Source organism: Diospyros lotus, chromosome 10, assembly GCF_014633365.1.
Source record: "Diospyros lotus cultivar Yz01 chromosome 10, ASM1463336v1, whole genome shotgun sequence".
NCBI lineage: Eukaryota > Viridiplantae > Streptophyta > Magnoliopsida > Ericales > Ebenaceae > Diospyros > Diospyros lotus.
This window is the reverse complement of record NC_068347.1, coordinates 23,493,380-23,519,114: the sequence shown is the minus strand read 5'-3', so window position 1 is coordinate 23,519,114 and position 25,735 is coordinate 23,493,380. Positions and strand designations below refer to the sequence as shown.

Genomic DNA, 25,735 nt, shown 5'->3' with positions numbered 1-25,735 from the left:
CTGGTTTGATGTTCTAATACAATGGTGTAGGATGACATCAAGAATGAGGATAAGGGTGTTGTGTGCAATTGTTTCTTTGGCTGCAACCTTATCTCAATTAAAGCTTCCGTACCATGCAAATCTAGAGCAGGTATAATGTTTACTCACCTGTTATGTTGCAGTTTCTCGTTTCAACTCGTCAATGTGAAGCAAATTCGAAGTTTGAAAAAGAAAAGACTATTTTGAAGTTTCATTTTTGAGACTCGGTTGAGGCTGTTAAGTGATCAAAATGCTACTTACATGATATGAATCAAATTTGTTAGTATATAGTATATAGGAGCTGTATATAAATATACAAGTATGAGGGTATTTATACTTTTCTAGTCATCTTTGTTTTTGGGGTTGTATGGCTTTGATACCATGTAGGAAGGTGCAAGTAAATCTATCATATGAGTACATGAATTTACATAAATGCTCTCGTATTAATACAGTTATACACAATTATGTACTATATTTATTCTATTAAATATGCAAACTTCAAATTTGGTGTGTGAAGCCCTATTGAACTTTCTTATTCTAAAACTACCCTCCAATATCTCACTTGAGAAACAAAAATCATTTATGTAAACAAGATTTGAACTTATAACCACTCGGAATTAAAATGAATTTGCGAACAATTCTACCACTACATGAAGGCTTATTTTGTTAAAACTTTTGGCAAAAAAAGAAAAAAAAAAAAAAAAACTAAACTACAATTGTTAAGCAGCAACACCCAATGGACCTCCATTTGAAATTTTTATTTTTTTTCATTTGCACGTGCATTGCAACAGCCCCCCCTCTAAGTACTAAGAAAATTAAACTATTGATATTGTTTTTTTGATAAAACAAGAATCACAAACATACGAAACCTTTATCCTACTATAGTTACCTTAAAATGTACACCATGCCTTCCAACCTTGAACAAGAATTTCAGCAAAAATGGCCTGAGAAGATCTGTGAACATGATACACTCTTCCACGTGGGGATTGGGGAGTGGGGTGATTGATAAAAGTCCAGATCATTGTTCAAATTTTTTTTTGGTTGGGACAGAAGGGGTGCATTTTGTTCGTCTGCATAAGCCTTCAACTATAACATGGTTTTTACTTGCCAATTCAATCCATATAACAAATGGGCTTCATATAGAAGAATATTATTCCTTGATGCTCCTAAAATCAAATGGCCGAATATGAATGTGCTATTTTGCTGTTATCTCATCGCAGTTGAAATATTCTGTGTTTTTATATTCAGCTTCTGGGCAATGACCGTTTGTTCTTTGGCGATCCAACCTATCTACAAGAGCTTCTGTCCTTTTCTGCATTTATTCTTCAAAACCTTGTTGATTATGTTATGCAGGAGCCTTCTCAGGTAAGTTTGGATTTTACTACCTGCTGCTTTTGCATTTTTTGACTGATTACAACTATGCTGACTATTAATAATGGCACCAAGGTTGCTCGTGGAACCATGGCTCTTGAGGCTTGTAACTGTATAGCATCATCTTTCAATGTAAGTGGCAATACCTGTTTTAGTAGACTTGCTTTGTGCCTATAAGAGTAGCATATTTCATTTGACCAAACTCATCTTGTAATTCTTAAACATTGAAAGAGAATGGAGAGGTTTTAGACATGATCTAATCTTCCTTGAATGGATGGCACATGAGATCATTGTCAACATGGTTTGCCCAACACATAACAACAATGTCAAGCCTTAATCCCACTAAGTTGAGTCAATTACATGAATTCAAAACTTTTGTTTCTATCCTCTGAGGCCATTATATCGTATGTATAGATGTCACAGCACAGTTGGGCGGGCCCACCAAGTCCTTTTTTATACATTTTTTATTTTTTTAATATTTTGCTGCATATATGCAGCAGGGGGGAGTTGGGTCTGCTAACCGTCCGAGTTGAGCTAGGCCAAGGGCTTTGTTATGTCTAAAAGTTCCCCCACCGAGTTTTCTTTGCTTATCCTCTTTTTGCTACAAAGTTCCTCTATTTCATCCACTCACCTCATTGAAGATTCTATTAATCATCTTCTCACTTGTTCAAATTGTCTCAATCATGACTCCTGCTTCTTTTCTTGAATAGGAGTCACTTCCAACTTTATTACGTGTGACCTCATCTTTTCTTGAATCTCCAATGACCTCATTGGAGATTTACCATACAAGAGTTATCTCAGTCATTACATTAATGAACATTCATTGTTTCCAGAAGTATGGCATTAAATACAAAATCAATTTATCATTTTGTTCTGACAGAGATCAATATTTCTTGGTGTGACATGGAAATTTACCTACCTTGATCAAAGCCAGATTGATCGTTTTTGCCAACTACCATTGGAAAGGATCGATTTTGCTTGCAGTTTTTTTTTTTCTTCAGCTCATCTGCTATTTTCTGTTTTCAACCATGAATTTTCATATAAATCCTCTATGCCTGCTGTCAAATTGAAGATTCTAAAGCTTTAGAAATGGCTAAGCTTGCTTTTTTTTTTTTTTTTTTTAAGATCAATTGCACACTAATTTCATTCATGAATCCTTCTCATATACCGACAGTAATTTCCTCTTCAGTTTCATGGAAAGAAAGTTAGCATCATGTTGTGCTCGACTAGAACAAACACTTTTATTTTAAGGTAAAATGTGCCGTGCACCTTTGAAGTTTGATATAAATACAAGGAATAGTCCTTGCATTTTGGAAGTTACATTGACTACCCTTACTGTTCAGGAACTTGAATCAGATGACCCCCCACCCCCTTCTCCTACCGTTTGATTTGCTTTACATGGGTACCACATTAAGTTTTTTATACTTACATAGATTTCTCAACGTCCGTTTAAGTTAGTATAATTTCCAATACGTGAGGGTACATGCAGTAATTTAGTGAAACCATAGGGTCCAGTGCAATTTACTCTTTATGTTAGCAGCATTAGCCATTGCTTTCCTTCAGTTCCCTAATTGTTAGGTCTTGATGCGGTTGTATTTTGGCAGCCAAGTGATGAAGTATTGCCATTCTTCTCCAAGCTGATGGAAACTGCAAAAACATGTTTAAGCTCCAATGACAAATATTTGCAGTCAACCATGAAATTTGCAGAGAAATTCTTGCAGAAAGACACTTGAAGAAGGGGGGAAGAAGATACCCAGTTCCAAATGCAGCTTCAGATCAGATGTGATTTGTTGCTGTCTAATTCAATTAGCTTTTGTGTTGATGATGAAGTTACCTTCATCTTTAAAATCCTTTTATTGTTAGTCAACTCTACTGAGTAGAATTAAGGCTTGTAATTCTTATTGTTGTTGTTTCTTAAAATAAATTCTTTTAGGGTCTCAGTTAATGCTCAATGCATTACTTGTGCTTTAATACCTTCCCATAATCCCATTCCATTACTAACATTTCCTTTTTTTTTTTCATTTTCTCACAGGAAGATTATGATGAGGGCAAGAGCAGTCTTTTTATTTACTTCTTATTGGTTATTACAAGGGAAAAAATAAGTCACAATTAATTAGCAAAACACCTAAAGAGTGAGAAGAAAAATAAAGTCAATAATTTGTTAACTTGTGACTGCCTTTTTTTTTTTTTTTTTATAGAAATAGGCAATATATTTTCCAAGTTTCGTGAGTTGTTCCATAATAAAATCAGTTGTTGCCAATATCTTCTTCTCGGTTTTGCGGGTGTTTTGGTAACCCTGCGACCCCTATATAAAGTCTACAAAAAAAATATTTAAGGGGTTTTAGGTATTAAAAAAATTAATTATAAAAGATAATTTTAAATATTTAAAACTTTTGAAATGATTTATTTTTTGAAATTTTTCACTATGGTCAAAATTTTAGGTTGATTAATAATATGATATGATTTGATTTTATTAAGTTTAATAAAAAAAATGAATGTTATGACAAGAATTTAAGAAGTTTAACCACCCAAACAAGCGTATGAGTATTTTAAAAAAGAAAATGCTATTTGTACTATTTGGATTAGATAATACAGTTAAAATGACAAAAATATCTTTCATTTAAGATAGTGAGGTGCGAGAAATATTTTAGTCATTTGTGCACATGTGTAGTTTAAGATGTAGTTTTTGATGTACAAGTAGCATGATTCTTTAAAAAATCTTTAAGGAGATAGAGTTAGAGATTATGAGTTTGATATTTTATTTAAGTTAATGAACTCAAAAAGGATAATTAATTAAGGTCGTTAACAAGAGCAAGATAGATAGTAGTTGGGAATGAAAATGAGTTAGGTTTAGACCCAATGTGGTTTTATTTTATTCCTATCTTTGTTTTTGTATCTTTTATTTTTCTTTCTTGTCTTAAATTTTTGGTTAATTTATTTAATTTGATTTGGTTGGGTTTTGGCTTTAAAAAATTCCTAATTTAGCTGTTAATATTAGTATTTTAATTTTTAACTAAATAAATTAATTAATTAAATTGATTGAAATATATGATTATTTCAGCCCCAAAAAATGAATTATTTCATCTGTGAAATTCCCATTATTATAAAATAAAAATGGATGTTTATTAAAATAATTGTATTTACTAAAATATTTTAAATTTGTACTAAAACCTTCTTATTATTGATTCTGTTTTGATAGATCTTTGTTATTTTAATTCACTTCAGTTAACGATGATATATCATTTTTTTAAATTTATTATTTTTTTAATAAAATGGATCTTTGTTTATTCAACTTTTGTTTTTTAAGCTTTTTTAAAACTAACTTTTTACATTAATAAATGAAATATTCTAATGACATTTTATGAGTTGACTTTTAAAAAAATATTCATAAATTTATGATTAAACTTAATGTTTGAACATAAATCATACCAAGGAGACGTTTTGTATAGGAGAAAATTTTAAATTCTTTAAATTTATGTTTTTTTGATAATGCTATTGAGAATTTTTGATTTACAGAATTTATATAATTTTATATTTGATTAATTTTAAATATTATAAAAAAATATAAGGTATTTGTTTATGGAAATCTTACATTCTTATATTTAGTTTAAATGTAACATTTATGGGAATCTATGTTACTTTTTTAAAATTATCTTTTTTGATCTTTTGTTTAAAATTAATAAAAAAAAAATTAAATTTCTGAAATTCATGATTCTTAAGAATATTTTTGAAAATCTTTAATTCTCAATATTTATGTAATTTTATGTTTGATTATCAGGAATGTTAGGTATTCCATTTTGGAAATCTTAAATTCTTATATTTGATTTAAATATAACATTTATGAGAATTTATGTTATTTTTTCAAAATTACCTTTATTTGATTTTTTTATTTAAAAATAATAAATTATTTTTATCATATAAAATATTGGGACCTACAACCTTTTTTTTTTTAAAAAAATATCATTTTTTTTACATATTATGTAGACATTAGTACATCATTGTGTACACCCAAAGTGTACATAATGATGTACCAATAACATTTTTCATATATATATATAATGTTATTTGTACTCTTTGGGCTACACAATATAACTAAAATGATAAAAATATATCTTACTCAAGACGATGAGGCACGAGAGTTATTTTAGTCATTTGTGTGTGTGTAATCCAAAGTATAACCCTTAATGTACAATTAATATGGTCCTATAAATATATAACGAAAAAAGTTATAAGGGCTGCCGCATGTGAGAACCACAACAAAAAATAAATTATGGTAAAGATAATCGCAAAAAGATTGAGGGTGTTTTAGTCTTGTTAAAAAAATTTCCTAGGTCATGGAAATCTAAGATTTCTAATTCTCATAAAAATATTTTTGTGGAAAAATTAATTAAAAATAAAATTAAAAAATGCTATTTTTTCAATTTTTTTAAAAAAGTTATATCAAATAGATTTTCAATCTAATATTTATAGAAATTTAAAAATGAGTCATTCTACAAGGCCTGACGGGCCTACAGAGTGGCTCATAAAGGGGATAAAAAGACGATTTTGCTCCTGCCCACTTTGCAAATTTGCAAAGCGGGCCACTGCCCCCCTGTGCGTCTCATCTACCATGGTCACCGTTCGCCTTTTTGCTACGCCTCGCTTCAGTCGCCTGGCCTCGTCTCCATCGTCTCGCCGACAATCGATGTAGAGATTGTCAGCGAGGCGAGAATGGTAGAGAGGTGACAGAGACGAGACTAGGCGACTGCAGCGAAGTGTGACGGAGAGGCGATCGACGACCATTGTAGGGGAGACGCGCATAATAGAGGAGGAATCCATAAAAAAAGAAGAGAAATCCATGAAAAAAGAGAGCAGGCATGGGACAAAATGATCTTTTTGCCCCCGTTTCAATAAGCTTATCGGTAAGCTTATTGAAATGCGTCCTGAACAAAACAGAAAAGGTAGTTGAGACTGAGATTTAAAGAATAAACCATAGGCGTGTGATGGAGAAGATCCAAATTGCAATGGCTTACGAGGAAACAAGGAGCGAAGTATGTTAATAAATCAAAGTAAGAGGACTTCGATGCAAAATCCACAGCACGATGCCTTCCCCTCTTTCTCTCCGGGGTTTCTTCAAATATTGAGCGCAGCGCATTAGGGTTTCAATGAGCAAAATCAACCGATCAGTCTTCCAAGAAGCAATGGATCTGGAGGTGGTGGGGCGCCATGCGCTCCTCTTCGACGACGACGCTGCGGCGTCCTTTGTGAACTCCGGCGATGCCCTCGTCGAGTGGAACACTCTCAGCATCGACCGCTACGACGTTCGCAACCTTCTCTCTGGTCCTCCGCCGCCGCGGGTTCGGCGGAACCCTCAGCGGGTGCACTCTCCTTCCGTCGCCTCTTCCCTCGAGTCCGAGCTAGATCATGAGCGATATCTCGATCTGCCGCCGGAGTCCCATGAGCAAGGTAAATTCGCTTTTCCTTATAGGAATTCCGGATATTGGGTCGTAGTTTGGTTTGGTAGGAAACAATTTATTGTAAACTTGTACTGGTAGAAATGGTATTATGAGTGTTTCCTGGAAAAAAGCACGGGATTTATCCATTTAATGGTGTTTTCCGTGTAAGATAGCAGAAGAGGTTGAAAAGTATTTGTTTAATTATTTAATTGATAAACCTTTGATGGAAGTATATTCCCTGGAAAACTTTCACTATGTTTGAAACTATTAGGTCTAGCGGAAGGAAAAGATGGAAACGCAAATTAAGGATTGAAGCTTTTTTTGCCTAATTTTTTTGTTAGGTTGGTAAATGAGGAGTAATGTTTATTATAAAAGCTAAATTCACGTTTAACTCATCTTTCCGTATGAATATCTACAGGGAGTGTTTGCATAAAAAATTTTGTTTCTCTTTGATTTTGCCTTGGCCTGAAAAAACCCAGTTCCAGACTTAGTATTAGTTTTATGGTGTTAATGCATTTATTTGTAGTTTTTCATATAAGTTTGATCCTAATATTCTTTTTATTTTTTAAAATTTTTTTTTGGCATCAGAGGGCATTGCCTTTTTATAATAAAAGTATTCAATATGGCAGTGACATCGTTGGAGCTCAGGAATTGAGTTACAGGTGTTAGAAGTTTTAGGTTTATTTTGTGAGGAGGATTGTACATATAAGGCAAGTGGGTAATTGATTAAGTGCAGTAAGAGAAAAATATGAGGATCTTCCATTCATGACATTTATGGTGTATGGTGAATATACTATAACTGTCTTTAAGTATGTGGCTTAAGTGTCCAGTTCTGCATTGCATTATTCTGTCACATATGCCAAGCTGCATGCATCTAGCTTATAGGCGTTGGAATATCTATTCTTATTTTCATTCAACAGATGAGTTTGTCTGGGATAGAGCTGTTATTTATTTTATAAAAATTGTGAAAAAAAAGTTGTTGTAGTTTGTTTTCTGCAGAAAGTTTTATGCATGCCATCCTAATTGCGATTAAATGAAACCTATTAATTGCTTTTTAACTTTTTCCCCTTTAATAGGTTTTATACGTGTTTTGACTGATACAAATGTTACATATTGGCATATTTGTAGATTTGTTAGTAGCTAATATGTTGAGTGGTATTAACAGCATGACCGGTTTGACGACTAAACCCCATATGAAATTTTGTTGAGTAATGGGGGAATTATGGTGGAATTATAGTTGTTTGAAGGGCATTATCTATTTTTATGTTCTGAATTGATCCATGGGACCAAGTAATTGGAATCTAGACTCTAGTTGGCAATGGTAATATATTTCTTTTTTATACGTCTCTGAAGTTTGCAGGGGGGAATCTAATTTGCTACACTTGCACCTCTTGGGGATGAGTAAGATTATCTTTACCTTGCTCTGGTATATTGTTTTGGATCCTTTTTTATATCTATGGTGATCTTCTAATGGTTAGTTAAGTTGTAATTCTTGTGAAACTGTTAATGCTGACCTGCCACTTATAAACTGATTTGGATATCTTCCTTCTTATCTATAGAATCAAATGCTGGTGCAGAACTGGCTGCTGATACAGGCAGTTACCGTGCTGTTGCCTTTTCATATGGAAATATTGATGAGTCTACTGATCAAAAGAATCATGATGCTGGAGTGGGGAATTCTGGCTATCGTCCACCCTTTCCTGTGCCTGAAAGCTTAGTTCATTGCCTAGTAAGTAAAACATCATCGATTTTCTATTACCCTGTGCATTTCCTTTGCACCTGTATAATGTTATTATTTATTTGTTAAACATACTTACCCAGTGTGGCCAAGTGATAATTGTAATGTGCATGTGTTATTCTAAGGCTTACCATGTCTTAAGTTTTCAGATGCTCGGAGCAGGGATCGAGTTCTTGTGATCTAAGGTTGCCATTCGTGGGCACCTTGTTTCCTTTTGATGTCATGACAAAGGGCTGTGCAGGTGGGATTAGGGTATATAGAATTTTTCTTTACTTTAACCGGCAAAACATTAACTGCCTGAGAGCAAATTGGATGAAACATGTCTTCATAGAGTTTGTTGCTTGATCATTATGGTGTCCAGATATATGTAAGACTCATTGGGTTTATCTTGGTATTACTAGTAAGCTTTGCCTTTTATGTTATATAACTGGTACGTTGATATTATATGAAATTTCACATTGTTGAAAAAATGCGCCTTCCTTTTTGTCTGTTTTTTCAGCCTCCGACTGAGAAAGCACATCTGATAATTGCAAGGACTGCTTTATTTGTTGGTAAACATGGTGGACAGTCGGAAATTGTTCTGAGGGTGAAACAGGGGGATAATCCAACATTTGGCTTCTTGATGCCTGATCATCACCTTCATGCCTACTTCAGGTTTCTTGTTGATCATCAGGAGCTCTTGCAGCCTGGCATTGATGGAAAATCTGAAAATGAGAAGAAAATTGATTCTGAGTACAATCAGACAGATGGTGTTGAGACCGGAGCACTGTCCTTGCTGGGATCTGTTTATGGGTACGGGGAGGAGGAGGATGGTGCAGTTGGTAATGACCCACCAGAATCTAAAGATGTGCCTGCGAAAACCCTTGATGCTAGTGGTGCAACTTTTGATGCTGAGAAAACAGAATCTTCCAGGAGTGGAGATCAAAAAGATGAGGCAATTGCCAATCGTCCAAGCCCTCCAAAAGAAAAGGTTCAAGTATTAAAAAGAAATTCTTTCACGAGTGCATTTAAGTCTGGAAGTTCAAATGGTGTGAAAAAAGAAGGTGATTCTCTTGGTTTACCTTCTATCCCTCTGGACAAGTCACTGTCTTCTGGTACACAGAATGTGTCTAAGGTTGAACTATTGATTGTGGAGCCTCCATCGGAGTTAAAGAGATTGATTGATAGGATAGTTGAGTTCATTTTAAAAAATGGAAGGCAGTTTGAGGCAGTGCTTATTGAACAAGACAGCAAACATGGGAGATTTCCATTCCTTCTGTCATCTAACCAATATCATCCTTACTATCTAAAAGTTCTCCAGAAAGCTCAAGAGGTGCTTTTCTTCATGTACCTTGTTGTGCTATGTTTATTTTCTGCTGATATCTGCCCGACATTCCTGGTATTGCAAATAGTTTCTAAAACTAAATTTTGGGTGTTAGGAACATATAGGGCTGTTTAGTTATAGAAAATTATTTTCAGTTTTCTATCTCAAATTTTCATAATATCTCTAGTTTTCATTTTCCATACAAAATTTTAAAAACACGTTAAAATGTTAGAAATATAGAAAACTAAATTTCAATATAGAATATTGGAACATGTATTAAAAAATGATAGATGTTTTATTTTATTTTGTGTAACTTGTGTTGGAGAAGGAGATAGAGATGATTTGTGCAAAATTCTTGGAGAACTGCATTTTTCAAGTCTCCAAATTAATAAGGAAACTTAGAAAACTCATTTTAGGTGTTTTCCAATTTTAGTTCAATTGTGGAAAACCACATTTCAAGATCACCATTTTCTATTTGGAAAATTTTTGTATTTGAACTAGTTTTCTCATTTTCTGGTTTCTTTTGAGTAATCTTGTGGTGGCTGTTTGCCACAACCAAACAACCCCATATCTTCTATTAACAGAAGTCTGTACCTGAATTATGCTATATCAAAGCTTTTCTTGCTTTCTAAATTATTATATTGGTCTGTCTAAACACAGAAGGCGGTCTGTCTGTCTTATTTATTGCTGTTAAACATATTGTTAACTTCCTAGACATCAAAGTGGATTTTGCTTGTGTTGTTTCTTAATAACATCCTTTAAAGCTAAAAGTTCATGTTCAAGTCCCACAGATAGCTTGCATTTATAAATAATAATCTTGAGCTTAAGGTTTTTTTTACCAGCTTTGCTGCATGACATCGTTAAAGCTAAAGATTCATGTTATAATTGCAAGGTTTGCTTGCATTCAAATGTGAACTCGTGGTTTGTACACTGAATTAGCCCTGTCTGATTAAAAAATGATTGACTTCTTGTTGTTTTCTTTGTTCAATTTTTTTTTCCTTCCAAATGAGCACAATTTAGAAATTTACCATATGAGCTTTTCTTTTTGGGGTTTACCAAGGACACTCTCAGCAGCCTTCTTTATCTCCATATTTATTCATGTCAATCAATTTGAATATAGGGGTTTTTTCTTTCTATCCTGATGTTGCTTATTGTCATAGGCTCCCCACTGTGCGCAAAGAAAAGAAACAAAGCCACACATACTTGCACTTGTTTGAAACAAATGTTTGGATAAGCTGGAAATATTAGGATGGAAATCAGGCAGGTTGAACTGGAGACAAAGCCCATATTTTTGGCATCTCGTCATTGTGCGGAATATGCTGAGTTAAACTGAACTAACCATATTTGTCAAAGGAGATTCTCCTAGGAGCAACTCTGTGCGCTGTTGATAAAGTGAGGTGAGGTGCCCTTGCAGGCGCCTGCATCATGTGCATCATGCGCCTTGTAGATAAAAGATATAAGCCTCTTTTGTTTGGGGTCAAGTCATTAAAACATAAAACAAACTGAACCTTGCCTAGTTGACTGAAATAAATAATAACCCTCATCAATTGTCAACCAGAGCTTCACAGAAACAGTTCAGTTGATGTTGTCAATTGTCTAGAGTTTCAGCCTTCTGGTAACCTTTTTTTTTTAATTTGTCAAAAGGCTTCAGCTTAGATTTGCTTTCTCTGATTCTTTGTTTCGTCAAGATGAACTCATATTTTCAGTGTTCTAAAAATCAGCCTAGGCGCTGGGCGGCCCTTGGCCGCCATGATTTTGGCCTCATTGGCCCCCTTAGGCGTCGGTCTGGCTAATCGGTGCCGAGCGGCGCCTAATCGGCCACGGTGGTTGCCTAGCCGCATGGGCCGCCTAGCCCCATGAATTGCCTCGACTGCACATTAAGTTTAGTATAAGTTGATTTAGGGTTTTTTCCCCCTTACCCATTATCTCTCTTGTCTCGCCGTCGCCACTTGCTCTCTCTAGTTGTAGCTACCATCGACGTTGCCATCGCCGCTTGCAGGAAGATTTGCTCTCTCTGATTGCTCTCTCTCTCTCTCTCTCTCTCTCTGAGTCTCAACCTTTGCTCTCTCTTGCCCCTTTGGTTTATATGTACACAATATTATATATATAATTAATAATTCTATTAATATATAGGTATATCATATATATGATGTGTTTATAATTTTATAGATATATATATAAATAGAGATAGATTTATATATATAACCTCTATATATATGATTTGTTTATATATATATATATGAATATATGTGTATTTAGGATAATATAAAATTTATTTAAATTATTTTTTTATGCCCCGCCTAGGTGCTAGGCCCCAGCCTAGCGCCCGACTAGTGCCTAGTGCGTTTTAGAACACTGCATATTTCTATAGATCTATGAGAGGTGAGCCAAGAGAAGGAGAGGAAGGTGTTTTGTGGGGGTTGGGGGGGTGGGGATTCAGCAAAGGGGTCTGACTTTGGTAATTGGATTGATGGCTGGGATATATCAGACTTTGCTATAGCTCTTCCTAGGTCTGGGATAACCCAGCCCAGCTAGACATAACCCCAGTAGGAAATGATCTATCCATTTCTGGCAGCAACCAACTGAATATATTTCCATTCTGATACTCTTTTGGTGTGTAATTTTGCAAGTAACATCTAGACTGCAGGTATCTCCTTTTGTGCATATTTGGTGAATTGATGGTTGACCTTTTATGAATTGAATAGAAAAGCATAATTCCCTCATTTCCACACTCTTGTTAATGTTTTCATATTTTTTTTGCAGTCAAAGTTAACCTTCAAGAGTTTCAATTTCGAGAAGGATGATTTGACGTTGCGGAGGCAAGACAAGAAATCTACCCAATTGAAAGAAAGTAATTTGTCCTTAGGGTCTGCTGGTTCTGATATACCATGTGATTCTGACAAGAAAGAGAAGTTCAGGATGGTAATTGGAAAGTCGAAGAAGGATGGACAGGACCCACCTTCTAAAACCAACCAGCCACAGTTTGGAGTTAGTGTTGATGCAGCAGCAGCAGCTGCTATTCTTCAGGCCGCCACTAGGGGAATTAAGAATCCTAATTTGGGACTTCTTTCGGGCACATTATGGAATGGTGAAAAACGCAGCCGTAACAGTGAGGGTGAGCAGGCCTCGATCTCAGGCTGCCACCTTTCCCCTCATCCAGAAAATATCATCCAAAAGCCTATGCAAAAAGGAGATCCGGGTGTTCCTATCTCAGCTGGGATAGCTGCCGCAAAGACCGGATATCCTGAGGCTGCAGATCAGGCTGACTCCCCTGAAGCTCAAATGAGTAAAGAGCAGAAGCTGAGAGCTGAGAGGCTAAAACGGGCAAAAATGTTTGTGGCCATGCTAAAGACTGGAGCTGTGCCTTCCAAATCTGATACCACCCCGCGTAGCTTATCAGTAGAACCACAAGACAGTGCAGTTTCTGGTTCTGGTGATGTGGTTGATAATCTCGCTGGAAAAGAACAAGACAGCAGCTCCATTCCTCTAGATGTTGGTACTTTGGATAAAAAAGAGAAATCTGAGAAGAAATGTTCTGATGATGAATATCATGAACGAAGATCCAGGAGGAAATACCGATCAAGGTCTAGCAGACATGAAGAAGAAAATGAAGATGATGAGGAAGAAGATGAAGACCACAAACACGTCAGGAAGAAGCACCAGTCTCATCGATCTTCTCGCGATGAAGGCAAAGAAGAAGATATGGAGGACCAGGATCACAGGCATGCAAGAAAAAAACACCGCTCTCATCGTTCTTCACTTGAAGAAGGCAAGGGTGAAGGTGAAGACAGAAGGGATCACGAGCGCTCTCGGAAAAAGCACCGGTCTTATCATTCATCACATGAGCATGAGGATGAGGATGAGGATGAGGAAGAAGATTATAAAGAGGAAAGGCATCACAAGCGCTCTAGGAAGAAGCACAAATCTCATCGCTCTTCACATCATAGTAGGGAAAGGCATAGGCACAAAGACCGGCATTCGTCTAAAAAAAGGGAATCCCGACATAGCAGAAGGCATGAGAAATCATCTGATGATGAGCATCTTCATCGCAGTAGTTCTGACAAGCTTAAGAGGGCTTCTCACTCAGAAGAAGAGCTAGAGGAAGGGGAGATCAGTTCCAAAATCTTGGATGCTGGTCAAGAAGCTTCCAAGGATGTAAGGAGTTCAGATCAAAGTGCGAGAGCTCCTCTGAGCCATCCAGAGGTACCGAAGTTTCTGATGATCTAAGAGCCAAGATCCGAGCTATGCTGATGGCAACACTGTGAGTTTGCTATACTGTAATCAAAGTCTGCATTTTGTTTCAGTTTGTCCCCTCTTGTGGATCATATTTCCAGACTCTTCTTACTGGTGCTCTCTCTCCCCATTTTATATAAGCACAATTAGTTGTTGGTTTGCTCATTAAATTCAGTTACAGTTGCCGTGGGAGAAATGAAAAGCCTTTCTTCCCTTAGGAAGCCATCATTTGGATTAGCTTCATTTGGGAAGCCACCATTAGGCTGCTAATCCAAAATGGACAGATTTTTCCTTATCTTTTACAAGATATAAACTAAAGGCCCAAAACTAAAGGATATGGAGAAAAATAAATTCTCTATTTTTTTGTATATCAAATACATTGATTCCTCTCTTTCTTATAGAGAGTACATGTTAGGAAAGGAGAAAAAGAAAGAAAGAAGAATATACATAATATTTATATTATATACTCTATTAATCAAGGAAGTGATTTGGGGTTGTCAATTACGCGGAATGGAGATAATTTCCATAAATTAAGGGGAAATAAACTCCTTTCCATTGCTATATTTCCCCTCAAGCTAGTTTGAAAATATTTTTCATGGCAAGTTTACTCACTAATTTTTTAAATTAATTTTTTTTAAATCTTTTGTGAGAACATCGACAACTTGATCAATTGTTAAAATATAAGATATTTAAATTATGTCATTGTTATTTTTTTTGCTTGATAAAATGCTTATCCCCTTTTATATATTTCATTATGTCATGGAGTACTGGATTGTGGGCAATGAAAATCACAATTTTGTTACAGAAAACCTTAGTTGATAAGTAAGTGGAGATCTGCCCAACGAGAGATTTATGTATGACTTGCTCATCGATTGACAAGGTCTTCTCTTATTCGTCACTTTTATGGAAGAGACATAACAAGTGTGGGTTTTTTTTGGTCCCCACAGACTTGGCCCATCCCTTGGGGTGTGGGAACTTCATCAACAAGTAACATGATAACACCACTGCCTCTATATCATTGAGTAAGGGGCGCCCCAAGATCACATTATAGACAGCTGAAGAAGCTTTTACTACCATGAAGTTCGCTTGATGAGTCACGTTTAGTGGATTAGAACCTAGTGTGAATGGCAACTGAATCGAACTAGCAACATACACTATCTCCCCAATGAAACTGTACAACATGAATTAAACTTTTCTCAACCGATCAGGGGAAATATGCACATGTTTGAACTGCCATTATCAACTAAGGTTCTCCTGATAGAGTGTTTCGCAATAGCAGTTGAAATTACTATTGGATCATCATGAGGTGTGGAGTGAAAATAATTGACTCTTCATTGTCTTGCACCTCCATCACAGAGTTCACCTGATAAGTTTGTCGGGCATAAGCTTTTTGAGAAAAAAAGATATCCCTGGCTAAGGTCTCATTGCCAGAGATAACATGAATGGTCTGATGCGTAGGCTCATTATTTGGGGAAACTGCTAATCTGTCATCCATTCTTCTCTCATTTTGTCGTGGGTTTCGTTTGTCTTGACCCTCGAGCCTTTCTTTCCTTCTCTAACGTTTTCAGTCGTTTCTTCTTTCACCCCTTGCAAACCTTTGTAGGTGACCTTCTCGGATGAGAGCCTCAATCTAGTTTTTCAACTCCCTACACTAATTAGTAGAGTGGCCATGTGTTTGGTAATATCTATAGTACTCCTCTTGATTTTCTCCATAGGCTGGTCAACATTTTTCGAAAGTTGGAGGAGGCTTGATCCTTTTACGATCGCTAATATAACTAATCGAGATTGATTGAGTCTAGCGTAATGATTGAATTGGGGTCCTACTATATCCAATTTCCTGGCACGAGTTCATTTTGCTAACTTGAGCCCTCTTCACTATCTCGTTTCTTTCTTTTTCTCTCCCTATCTTCATTTTCTCCTACGGTCCTCATTACTTCTTTATGGAATATGTATTTATTTGCTCTGAAAAACAAGTCTGCCAGAGATTTCGGAGGGTCTAGAGACAGACTCTTGCAAGGAAGTTAGTATCGTCCCTTGGAACATAGCGAATACTGCCATTTTGATCGATAAATTACAAATCTCAAGCGTGGCATTCCGAAACCTATCCACGTAGTGGCGTAGAGTCTCTTTGCTCCCTTGTCAAATGCTAAGGAGATATGTTGTGTATTTTTTTCTCTGACTGTTAATAATGAACGTTTTAATAAACTCCGTTTTTAATTAGCCAAATGAGGAAATAGATGTTTCGAGTAAACCGTTAAATCAAGCCTGAGAATGCCTAGCTAGGGTTAGTGGGAAGGCCGTACACATTATCTCATTGTCCTATCCATGGAGCATCATCAAAGACTCATAATTTTATATACGATCATAAATGTCGTCCTTGCTTGAATAAGGGGTTATGTGAGGCATCTTAAACTTTCTTGGCAAGGAGTTTTCTATTACCTCCACCACAAATGGTAGTCTCCCTCGGGATTATTCATCTGGAACTGGTAATAACTTATTTTATTACAACACTCGCTCAATCATTTTCTTCATGTCCATTGCCTCTCGAGCACTAAAGGGAATAGGGTTTTCAAACTCATCATTTCACCTTATTACTGGTTTAGGAGAATTTCAACCTCTTTCCGTGGGGGTGCTGGTCATTGTTTTGAAGTATCTCCCCTTTTGAGGGTTCACTTATCTACCTTTCAACGATCAGTCCCTCCTTGATTTCCTTGATGGGAAGAAGCTTGAGTATGAGTCATTCTCATAGAAGACCTTGGTTGATTGTTTCGAGGAGGGGCAGATTGAACATGAGTCTCGAGGGTGGCCTCCCAATAGGAGTCGTTTCCTGGTACCTCCTAATAAGCCCTATTAGACGGAGTTGTTTTCAGTATAAACTTTCTCAAGGTGAGTGGGATTGATCTATGAGGAATCAAGCCTTGCAGAATCCCAACCATTTCATGAAGAGCTTATACCCTCTTGGCGTGCTGTTGCCATAATGCTTCGTTCTCAACCCAAGGAACCATAGATGGGGCATGCATACTTGAGCCAATGTGACTTGGAAAATAGTTCTGGAATGGCATGTGAGGTGTTAAAGCGCGGTGTTTGAAGTTGAATCCCCAATGGGTGAGGTCCCAGAAAGAGCGGTTGTTGATGAGCAAGGGATGGATAACTCTCACGAGGGGACTGATGGGTGAGGGGTGGTTGACTCTCATAGGAGGACTGATGGATGAGGGGTGGTTGGCCTTGATGGATGAAGGGTAGCTAACCCTCACGGGAGGACTAATGAGTCGGGAGTAGTTAGCACTCATGGGTGGATCGATGTTGATCTTTTACACAAGAGAGTGTTTTTCATTGGGGTGATTGAGCACTACAAGAGAAGGTCTGACGATTGCTTCGGGTCTATGTCATGACGAGTGAGTTGCTCCGTGATCTTTTGCTGGTTTCCCATAGATGGTGTCAATTGTTGTTGCTAAACTACAACAATAATTTTATAGACGAAAAATCGCCGAATGGTGACTCACGTGCAGCTTATCTGAGCGATGGGTGACTCCTCCAAGGGATGAATGACTTATTCGAGCAATCGATGACTTGTTTGGAAATAAAATCTGTTAGAGGCGCGGGTAAGAATTCTTGCGCAGACCCTTCGATGCTTAAATCAACTTATCATAGAAATGAAATGCTTGAAGGCAAGAAGTAAGTATGAGTGTGAGAGTTTGTGTACTGTATAGGAGGGGGAGGACCCCCTATTAATAGCGATGGAAAAGGCTATCAAGTGTCGGGTGACTCGATCTTCTCTGCGAGAACCTTGGATGAGGTTTTAATCGGGTCTAGCGAGGGTAGTTTTGATCGAGTCTCTTAGAGGCAGTGTGCGAGTGTGTGGGTGCACGGACGTGATCGTGGTACTCTTGGGTAACCCTCACTTGAGGGTGTTGGTGGTATTGGCATGTGCAAGCATGGGCATAGGCAAATGTGGACCCAGGCACAGGCAAACACGAGTGTGGGTGGACAAGGGCGTAGGTGTGCGAATGCGCAAGGGGACGCCTGCAGGCGTTTGATCGCTCGCTAAAGCACGACACCCCCGAGTGGCCTTCACTTAAGGGTGCCTCACCCTCGAGTGACCTCACTCAGGGCTGCGGCTATATGGCCATGTGGGGGGATAGCCCCTCACCTTGTCGATGCATGGCGAGGCCAGGCGTGAGGGCCACGCTTGGTCGCACGACCCCCGAGTGCATGTCACTCGGGGGTGCGGCCTTCTGCCACCCCTGAGTAACCCCCACCCAGGGCACTTGGGGCTGTGCCAACTGCCACGTGGTGCATCTTCAGGTTGCCACGTGGCGTTTTTTTCTCTTGCCTATTTTTTGATTTATTTTCGTGGTGCTACAATATTTTGTCAGGCATAACAATACTAATATGTACTAGGTGTGAGTTGGAGGAGACATGAGGGATTCAAAACTAAATGGGATCTGCCTGAGGTTGATGGGTTGGAGTGGTAGTAGATGTAGTGTCGGACATGGTGGATGAAGTGGCAAATTGAGACAGCATCGGTGGTAGATCATGGAGGTCTCGACCAGTGTTATTAAAAGTGCGCCTAGGCGCAAGGCGCACCTTGGGTGCCTGGAAGTAGCACAGACCATCAAGGCACGCTTGGGCTTTTTTAACTATTTTTAGGGTTTTTATTTTATTTTTTATTACTTTATTTATTTTTTTATTATTCAGGGTTCAAATATATTGCTTCAACTACATGAGTAAGAGGACTACTACTTTAAATGCTCCAATTGAATTTGAATTAGATGAAGGTGGAGAGGGAGATGATGTGGAAAAAGATATTAGAGATGATGCTTTTAATTGTCAAAATATGAAAATGTTTGATCTTGATGATGATGATGATTTTTAGATTATTTAAAATACATAATTAGTTAATCTAGACTAAGATTTAAGATTTATAAATTATTTTAAAATTTAATTAAGTTAATTTAAAGACTTTTAGATTGCATCTTTTGGCATTTATTATTATTATTTTTATTAGTATATGTTGAATTTTTTTAATTTTTTGGATAACATATTTGTAAACATATTAAGACGTATTTTATACCTTATTTTTCAAATAGGATATATATATATATATATTTTAATTAGCATGCGCTTACTTTTATCAAGTGCGCACCTCGGTCTTGCGCCTTAGGTATCTTTTGCACCTTAGTGCCTTTAATAACACACTAGTCTCAACGTTCGATGTTGCATTGGATGGCTCTATTACAAAGGTCGATCAACGTTAGATGGTAGATGGCAATCGAATCTAGAGAAGAATGACAATGGTCGATGGCAACCAGGTATGGGTACAACCTAAGACTAATCGATGACTAGATTTGGGTGTGTCAGCAGTCGTGGATCTGATGGTATCAACTGTTGAGGATTGACAGCGGCCCAAGGCTAGATGATGGTCGGATTTGAGTGATGACAATGGCCAATAGTGAGGTGGCAGTCGGTGTTTGGGCAATGACGGAGGGATGAATGTATGGTTGTCTAGGATTTCATAGTGAATAGCTATGATTTAATCAGTGTTCTAATATCATATAAACTAAAGGCTATAACTAAAGGATATAGAGAAAAATAAATTCTCAATTTTTTGTATATCAAATACACTTATTCCTTTCTTTTTGTTAGAGAAAAAATATAACATAATAGGAAAGGAGGAAAAAAGAAAAGAAAAGAAGAATATAAACTTTCTCAAGGTGAGTGGGATTGATCTATGAGGAATCAAGCTTTGCAGAATCTCAACCATTTCATGAAGTGCTTATACCCTCTCGGCGTGCTATTGCCGTAATGCTTTGTTCTCAGCCTAAGGAACCATAGATGGGGCATGCATACTTGAGCCAATGTGACCTAAAAAATAGTCCTGGAATGGCATGCGAGGTGTTAAAGGGCGACGGTTGAAGTTAATCCCCAATGGGTGAGGTCCCAGAAAGAGCGGTTGCTGATGAGCGAGGGATGGATAACTCTCACGAGGGGATTGATGGGTGAAGGGTGGTTGGCTCTCATAGGAAGACTGATGGATGAGGGGTGGTTGGCGGATGAGGGGTAGCTGACCCTCACGGGAGGACTAATGAGTGGGGAGTAGTTGGCACTCATGGGTGGATCGATGTTGATCTTTTACACAAGAGAGTGTTTTTCATTGGGGTGATTGAGCACTACAAGAGAAGGTCTGACAACTACTTCGGGTCTATGTCATGACGAGTGAGTTGCTTCGTAACCTTTTGTTGGTTTCACATAGATGGCGTCAATTGTCGTTGCTCAACTACATCAATGATTTTATAGACGAAAAATCGTCGAATGGTGACTCACGTGTAGCTTATCCGAGCAATGGGTGGCTCCTCTGAGGGATGAATGACTTATTCGAGCAATGGATGACTTGTTTGGAAATAAAATCTATTAGAGGCGCGGGTAAGAGTTCCCGCACGAACCCTTCGATGCTTAAATCAGCTTATCATAGAAATGGAATGCTTGAAGGTAAGAAGTAAGTATGAGTGTAAGAGTTTGCGTACTGTATAGGAGGGGGTTTAAGTAGCTTATCATATAAATGAAATGCTTGAAGGCAAGAAGTAAGTATGAGTGTGAGAGTTTGAGTACTGTATAGGAGGGGGATGACCTCCCTATTTATAGTGATGGAAGAGGCTATCAAGTGTTTGGTGACCCGATCTTCTTGGCGAGAACCTTGGATGAGGTTTTAACTGGGTCTAACGAGGGTAGTTTTGACCGAGTCTCTTAGAGGCGTTGGTGTGCAAGTGTGTGGGCGCACAGATGCAATTGTGGTACTCTCGAGTAACCCTCATGGCATGTGCAAACATGGGCATAGGCAAATGTGGACTTGAGCACAGGCGAACATGAGTGTGAGCGGACAAGGGCGTAGGTGGGCGAACGCGCAAGGGGATGCCTGCAAGCGTGCGACTGCTCGCTAAAGCGCGACCACCCTCGAGTGGCCTTCACTTGAGGGTGCCTCACCCTCGAGTGACCCCACTCAGGGGTGCAACTATATGGCCATGTAGGGGGATAGCCCCTCACCTTGTCGATGCGTGGCGAGGCCAGGCGTGAGGGCCACGCTTGGCCGTGTGATGCACTCGAGGGTGCGGCCTTCTGCCACCCCTAAGTAACCCCTACCCAAGGCACTTGGGGCTGCACCAACTACCACGTGGTGCATCTTCAGGTCGCCACATGACGTTTCTTTCTCTTGCTTATTTTTTGATTTATTTTCGTGGTGCTACAATATTTTGTCAGGCATAACAATACGAATATGTACTGGGTGTGAATTGGAGGAGACATGAGGGATTCAGAACTGAATAGGATCTGCCTGAGGTTGATGGGTTGGAGTGGTAGTAGATGTAGTGTCGGACATGGTGGATGAAGTGGCAATAGAGACAACACTAGTGGTAGATCATAGAGGTCTCGACCAGTGTTATTAAAGGTGCGCCTAGGCGCAAGGCGCACCTTGGGTGCTTGGAAGTAGCGCAGACCATCAAGGTGTGCTTGGGCTTTTTAAACTATTTTTAGGGTTTTATTTTATTTTTTATTACTTTATTTATTTTTTTATTATTTAGGGTTTAAATATATTGCTTCAACTACATGAATAAGAGGATTATTACTTTAAATGTTCCAATTGAATTTGAATTAGATGAAGGTGGAGAGGGAGATGATGTGGAAGAAGATATTAGAGATGATGCTTTTAATGATCAAAATATGGAAATGTTTGATCTTGATGATGATGATGATTTTTAGATTATTTAAAATACATAATTAATTAATCTAGACTAAGATTTAAGATTTATAAATTATTTTAAGATTTAATTTAAGTTAATTTAAAGACTTTTAGATTGCATCTTTTGACATTTTTTATTATTCTTTTTATTAGCATATGTTGAATTTTTTTAATTTTTTGGATAACATATTTGTAAATATGTTAAGACGTATTTTATATCTTATTTTTCAAATAGGATATATATATATATTTTAATTAGCATGCGCTTACTTTTATTAGGTGCATGCCTCGTCTTGCGCCTTAGGTATCCTTTTGCACCTTAGTGCCTTTAATAACACTAGTCTCAACGTTCGATGCTGTATTGGATGGCTCTATTACAAAGGTTGATCGACGTTAGATGGTAGATGGCAATCAAATCTGGAGAAGAATAACAATGGTCAATGGCAACTAGATCTGGGTGTGTCAGCAGTCGTCGTGGATCTAATGGCATCAACTGTTGAGGATCGACGATGGCCTAAGGCTAGATGATGGTCGGATCTGAGTGATGACAACGGCCGATAGTGAGGTGGCAGTCGGTGTTTGGGCAATGACAGAGGGATGAAGGTATGGTTGTCTAGGGTTTCATAGTGAATAACTATGATTTAATCAGTGTTTTAATATCATATAAACTAAAGGCCATAACTAAAAGATATGGAGAAAAATAAATTCTCAATTCTTTGTATAACATAATAGCAAGGTGAGTCGCAAGACTCAGCAAGTTTATATGAAAAGGAAGGCTATAACATGAATCGAAGAAGAGATCACCCCAAATACAAACCCACATGTACACACAAGCCATGTGACGCAACCAAACAATAGTGCCGCGAAAAAAAAGCACATACCGGTCCTTGGGGTTCACATAAGACACCTGGCACCCAAGTCCCATACCAACCTGCCGCTGCCTTGAAAGGCAACATATATGTCCATAAGCCTGTGCGCACTGTCTTGGGTCGGTACTCCCGTCACCCGTATCCCTGCCGGTACTCCCGACAGTCGAGCCAAAGGCTCCCTTGGAACGGTACTCTCGTCTGAGAACTAAATACTACCAGTATCCATGCAATGCACATAAAATGCAATGGCGTAATGAGCATCAACATGATACAAGGCGCCCATACATCCAGGCATCAGGCCATGCTCTGCCCACATAGTAAATTACACACGATGCATATGCCCGTGCTGGATGCAACCTAACCAACTAGAATGTCCGTGACCAAGCATAGCCAAATCATGATAATCCCAACATGCAGCCCGCACCCATGTGCACACCAAACCATGTACAAGAATAAAATATAGACAGGCATGCTATAATCACATAACGACAGAGCTAGTCGGCAGTGCCTGGCACCGGTCAGCGGTCAGTGACTAGGAGAGACCATCTGACGGCTTAAGACAGACCGTACGACAGTCACACCTACACCGAATAGCCAATCCCTGCCCCCACTGCACAATTGCTCTAGCCAATAAATAACCAAAAATTCAATAATAATACCCAACAGCTAAGAACCTAGCCCCGAGTGAGTACGACATCATTCCCATAGATCTGGGGGTGGTACAAACCCCGTAGGAAATCAATGAATAAAACCCTCGAGACCCGGTTAATAAACTAAATTTTTAAAACACACCGTTTAAATTCCTATAATTTATTAACAGTCGAATCAAATGAAGGGGGGGTCAAATAAATTGACAACGAAAGTAACGACGAGGTGGGTGAAAAGAACTTGCCTTAACAAAGATATCCTTAGGCTCGTTTTGACTAAACACGGTCAAAATTATACAAACTGCAATATCCTAATTATTTGCCAAAATTAATAAAATTGGGTTCTAAAAGAAATTTTGACCGTACAGAATATTTATTACTAGCTTGTCTACATACTTGGCTAATCAAAACTTGAATTAAACTTTTTAAATCTTGATTTCTTCACCAATTTTTCCAATTTTCCTCCCGCGCACGCTGCTCTTTTTCTCCAATTGTTGGCTGTTCTGTTGCAGTTAAATGTGCCCGAATTTGGGCTTAAATATAAGCAAAAGGAATGGATGGGAAGCAGCCGCGTGGCAGCTGCTTGGACCAGCTTTGGAGGCCACCGCCTCTTTAAGGAAACGACGCCGCTTTGGCTTCAAATGTTGGGAATTAAAGGTTCACTTGTGCCTTCAATGCTAATTTGCTTCAGCTTATCACTTAAAATTAAAGTGGCCGTTTGCTGCTTGCTTTATACTTCTTATTAATTAATTCCAAGCACATTGACATTCCAGCAAATTGACATTCCAGAACTTATAAATTAACCCTCTCAATTCCTTACATATTAATTAGATATTAGCCGTGGTCCCCTTTTAATATTAACTATTGTTAAATATTATTATTAATATATTATTACTCCCCTTTTAATATACTTCTTATTATTATTAATATCAACAAGATATTTTGATATTTCTTTTAATTTAAATTATCCTAAAATTAAATTAAATTGGCATTTATGGGGCGTTACAGAGATGATGTGGAAAAAGATATTAGAGATATGCTTTTAATGATCAAAATATAGAAATGTTTGATCTTGATGATGATGATGATTTTTAGATTATTTAAAATACATAATTAGTTAATCTAGACTAAGATTTAAGATTTATAAATTATTTTAAGATTTAATTTAAGTTAATTTAAAGACTTTTAGATTGCATCTTTTGACATTTTTTATTATTCTTTTTATTAGCATATGTTGAATTTTTTTAATTTTTTGGATAACATATTTGTAAATATGTTAAGACGTATTTTACACCTTATTTTTCAAATATGATATATATATATATTTTAATTAGCATGTGCTTACTTTTATTAGGTGCACGTCTGGTCTTGCGCCTTAGGTATCCTTTTGCACCTTAGTGCCTTTAATAACAGTAGTCTCAACGTTCAATGTTGCATTGGATGGCTTTATTACAAAGGTTGATCGACATTAGATGGTAGATGGCAATCAAATCTGGAGAAGAATGACAATGGTCGATGGAAACTAGATATGGGTACAACCTAAGACTAATCGATGACTAAATCTAGATGTGTCAGCAATTGTCGCGGATTTAATGGCATCAACTGTTGAGGATCGACAATGGCCTAAGGCTAGATGATGGTTGGATCTGAGTGATGACAACGGCCGATAGTGAGGTGGCAGTCAGTGTTTGGGCAATAACGGAGGGATGAAGGTATGGTTGTCTAGGGTTTCATAGTGAATAACTATGATTTAATCAGTGTTCTAATATCATATAAACTAAAGGTCATAACTAAAGGATATGGAAAAAAATAAATTCTCAATTCTTTGTATATCAAATACATTAATTCCTCTCTTTTTTATAGAGAAAAAATATAACATAATAGGAAAGGAGGAAAAGAAAAGAAGAATATATATAATATTCCTAGGATATATTTTATCAATCAAGGAATTGATTTACACTGATTGCTCTCTTTCTTACATAGGAAGGGTACAAGGGAAAGAAAAATATATATAATATTCCTACAATATACTTTATCAATCAAAAAAGTGATTTGGGGTATCAATTACAAAGATTAAAGATAATTCCCACTAATCAAGGAGAAATTAGCTCTTTTTTTTTTTTTTCATTTCTACACAAGATCTGTATAAAAATTGAGGAACAATTCAGAAAATGTGACCCTATTCCTCTCTCGGTCTAGTTTTAATTTCAGTTTTGGCTTTCAATTTTACAAGTGCGAATTTAATATATTTGATAACTTAATTTTGTTTTTAATTATTATTATTATTTTTTTTCCTTTTCTTTTCTTGCCCAAATTGTTGAGTGATAGGTTGAAGTGCTTCGAGTTTGGGGTTTTCACATGGTTTCACACACTAGGAGAGTTTATCAAG

At 37.4% G+C, this 25,735-nt stretch overlaps 2 protein-coding genes across 4 annotated transcripts in view; both read left to right on the top strand.

Annotated features, from left to right (window-relative positions):
• The window catches only part of LOC127811403 (uncharacterized), a 65,576-nt gene extending 62,250 nt beyond the window's left edge, over window positions 1–3,326 (top strand). The window contains exons 20-23 of the mRNA XM_052351228.1: window positions 31–130; window positions 1,267–1,383; window positions 1,465–1,521; window positions 2,994–3,326. Of these exons, the coding sequence (XP_052207188.1) occupies window positions 31–130; window positions 1,267–1,383; window positions 1,465–1,521; window positions 2,994–3,122 (403 nt within the window). The 3' untranslated portion in view covers window positions 3,123–3,326. The remainder of the gene's footprint in view (window positions 1–30; window positions 131–1,266; window positions 1,384–1,464; window positions 1,522–2,993) is intronic.
• A 3,066-nt stretch (window positions 3,327–6,392) lies between these two features.
• LOC127811427 (uncharacterized) lies at window positions 6,393–14,268 on the top strand. 3 transcript variants are annotated; one of them, XM_052351288.1, is made up of 4 exons: window positions 6,393–6,834; window positions 8,384–8,553; window positions 9,062–9,874; window positions 12,629–14,268. In XM_052351288.1, the coding sequence occupies exons 1-4, from the start codon at window positions 6,534–6,536 to the stop codon at window positions 14,090–14,092; spliced, it is 2,748 nt and encodes a 915-aa protein (XP_052207248.1). In that variant the 5' UTR covers window positions 6,393–6,533; the 3' UTR covers window positions 14,093–14,268. The 3 variants fall into 3 exon arrangements, with proteins under 3 accessions (XP_052207248.1, XP_052207250.1, XP_052207249.1); XM_052351290.1 differs by having other exon boundaries at window positions 6,397–8,553; window positions 8,712–9,874; XM_052351289.1 differs by having other exon boundaries at window positions 6,397–8,553; window positions 8,705–9,874.
• The last annotated feature ends 11,467 nt before the right edge of the window (window positions 14,269–25,735 follow it).

Coding starts and splice junctions, on each gene's coding strand:
- LOC127811427 (XM_052351288.1), top strand. CDS start 6,534: ATGAGCAAAATCAACCGATCAGTCTTCCAAGAAGCAATGGATCTGGAG. Junction 6,835..8,383: donor GCCGGAGTCCCATGAGCAAG/GTAAATTCGCTT, acceptor TCTTATCTATAG/AATCAAATGCTGGTGCAGAA. Junction 9,875..12,628: donor TTCTCCAGAAAGCTCAAGAG/GTGCTTTTCTTC, acceptor TTTTTTTTGCAG/TCAAAGTTAACCTTCAAGAG.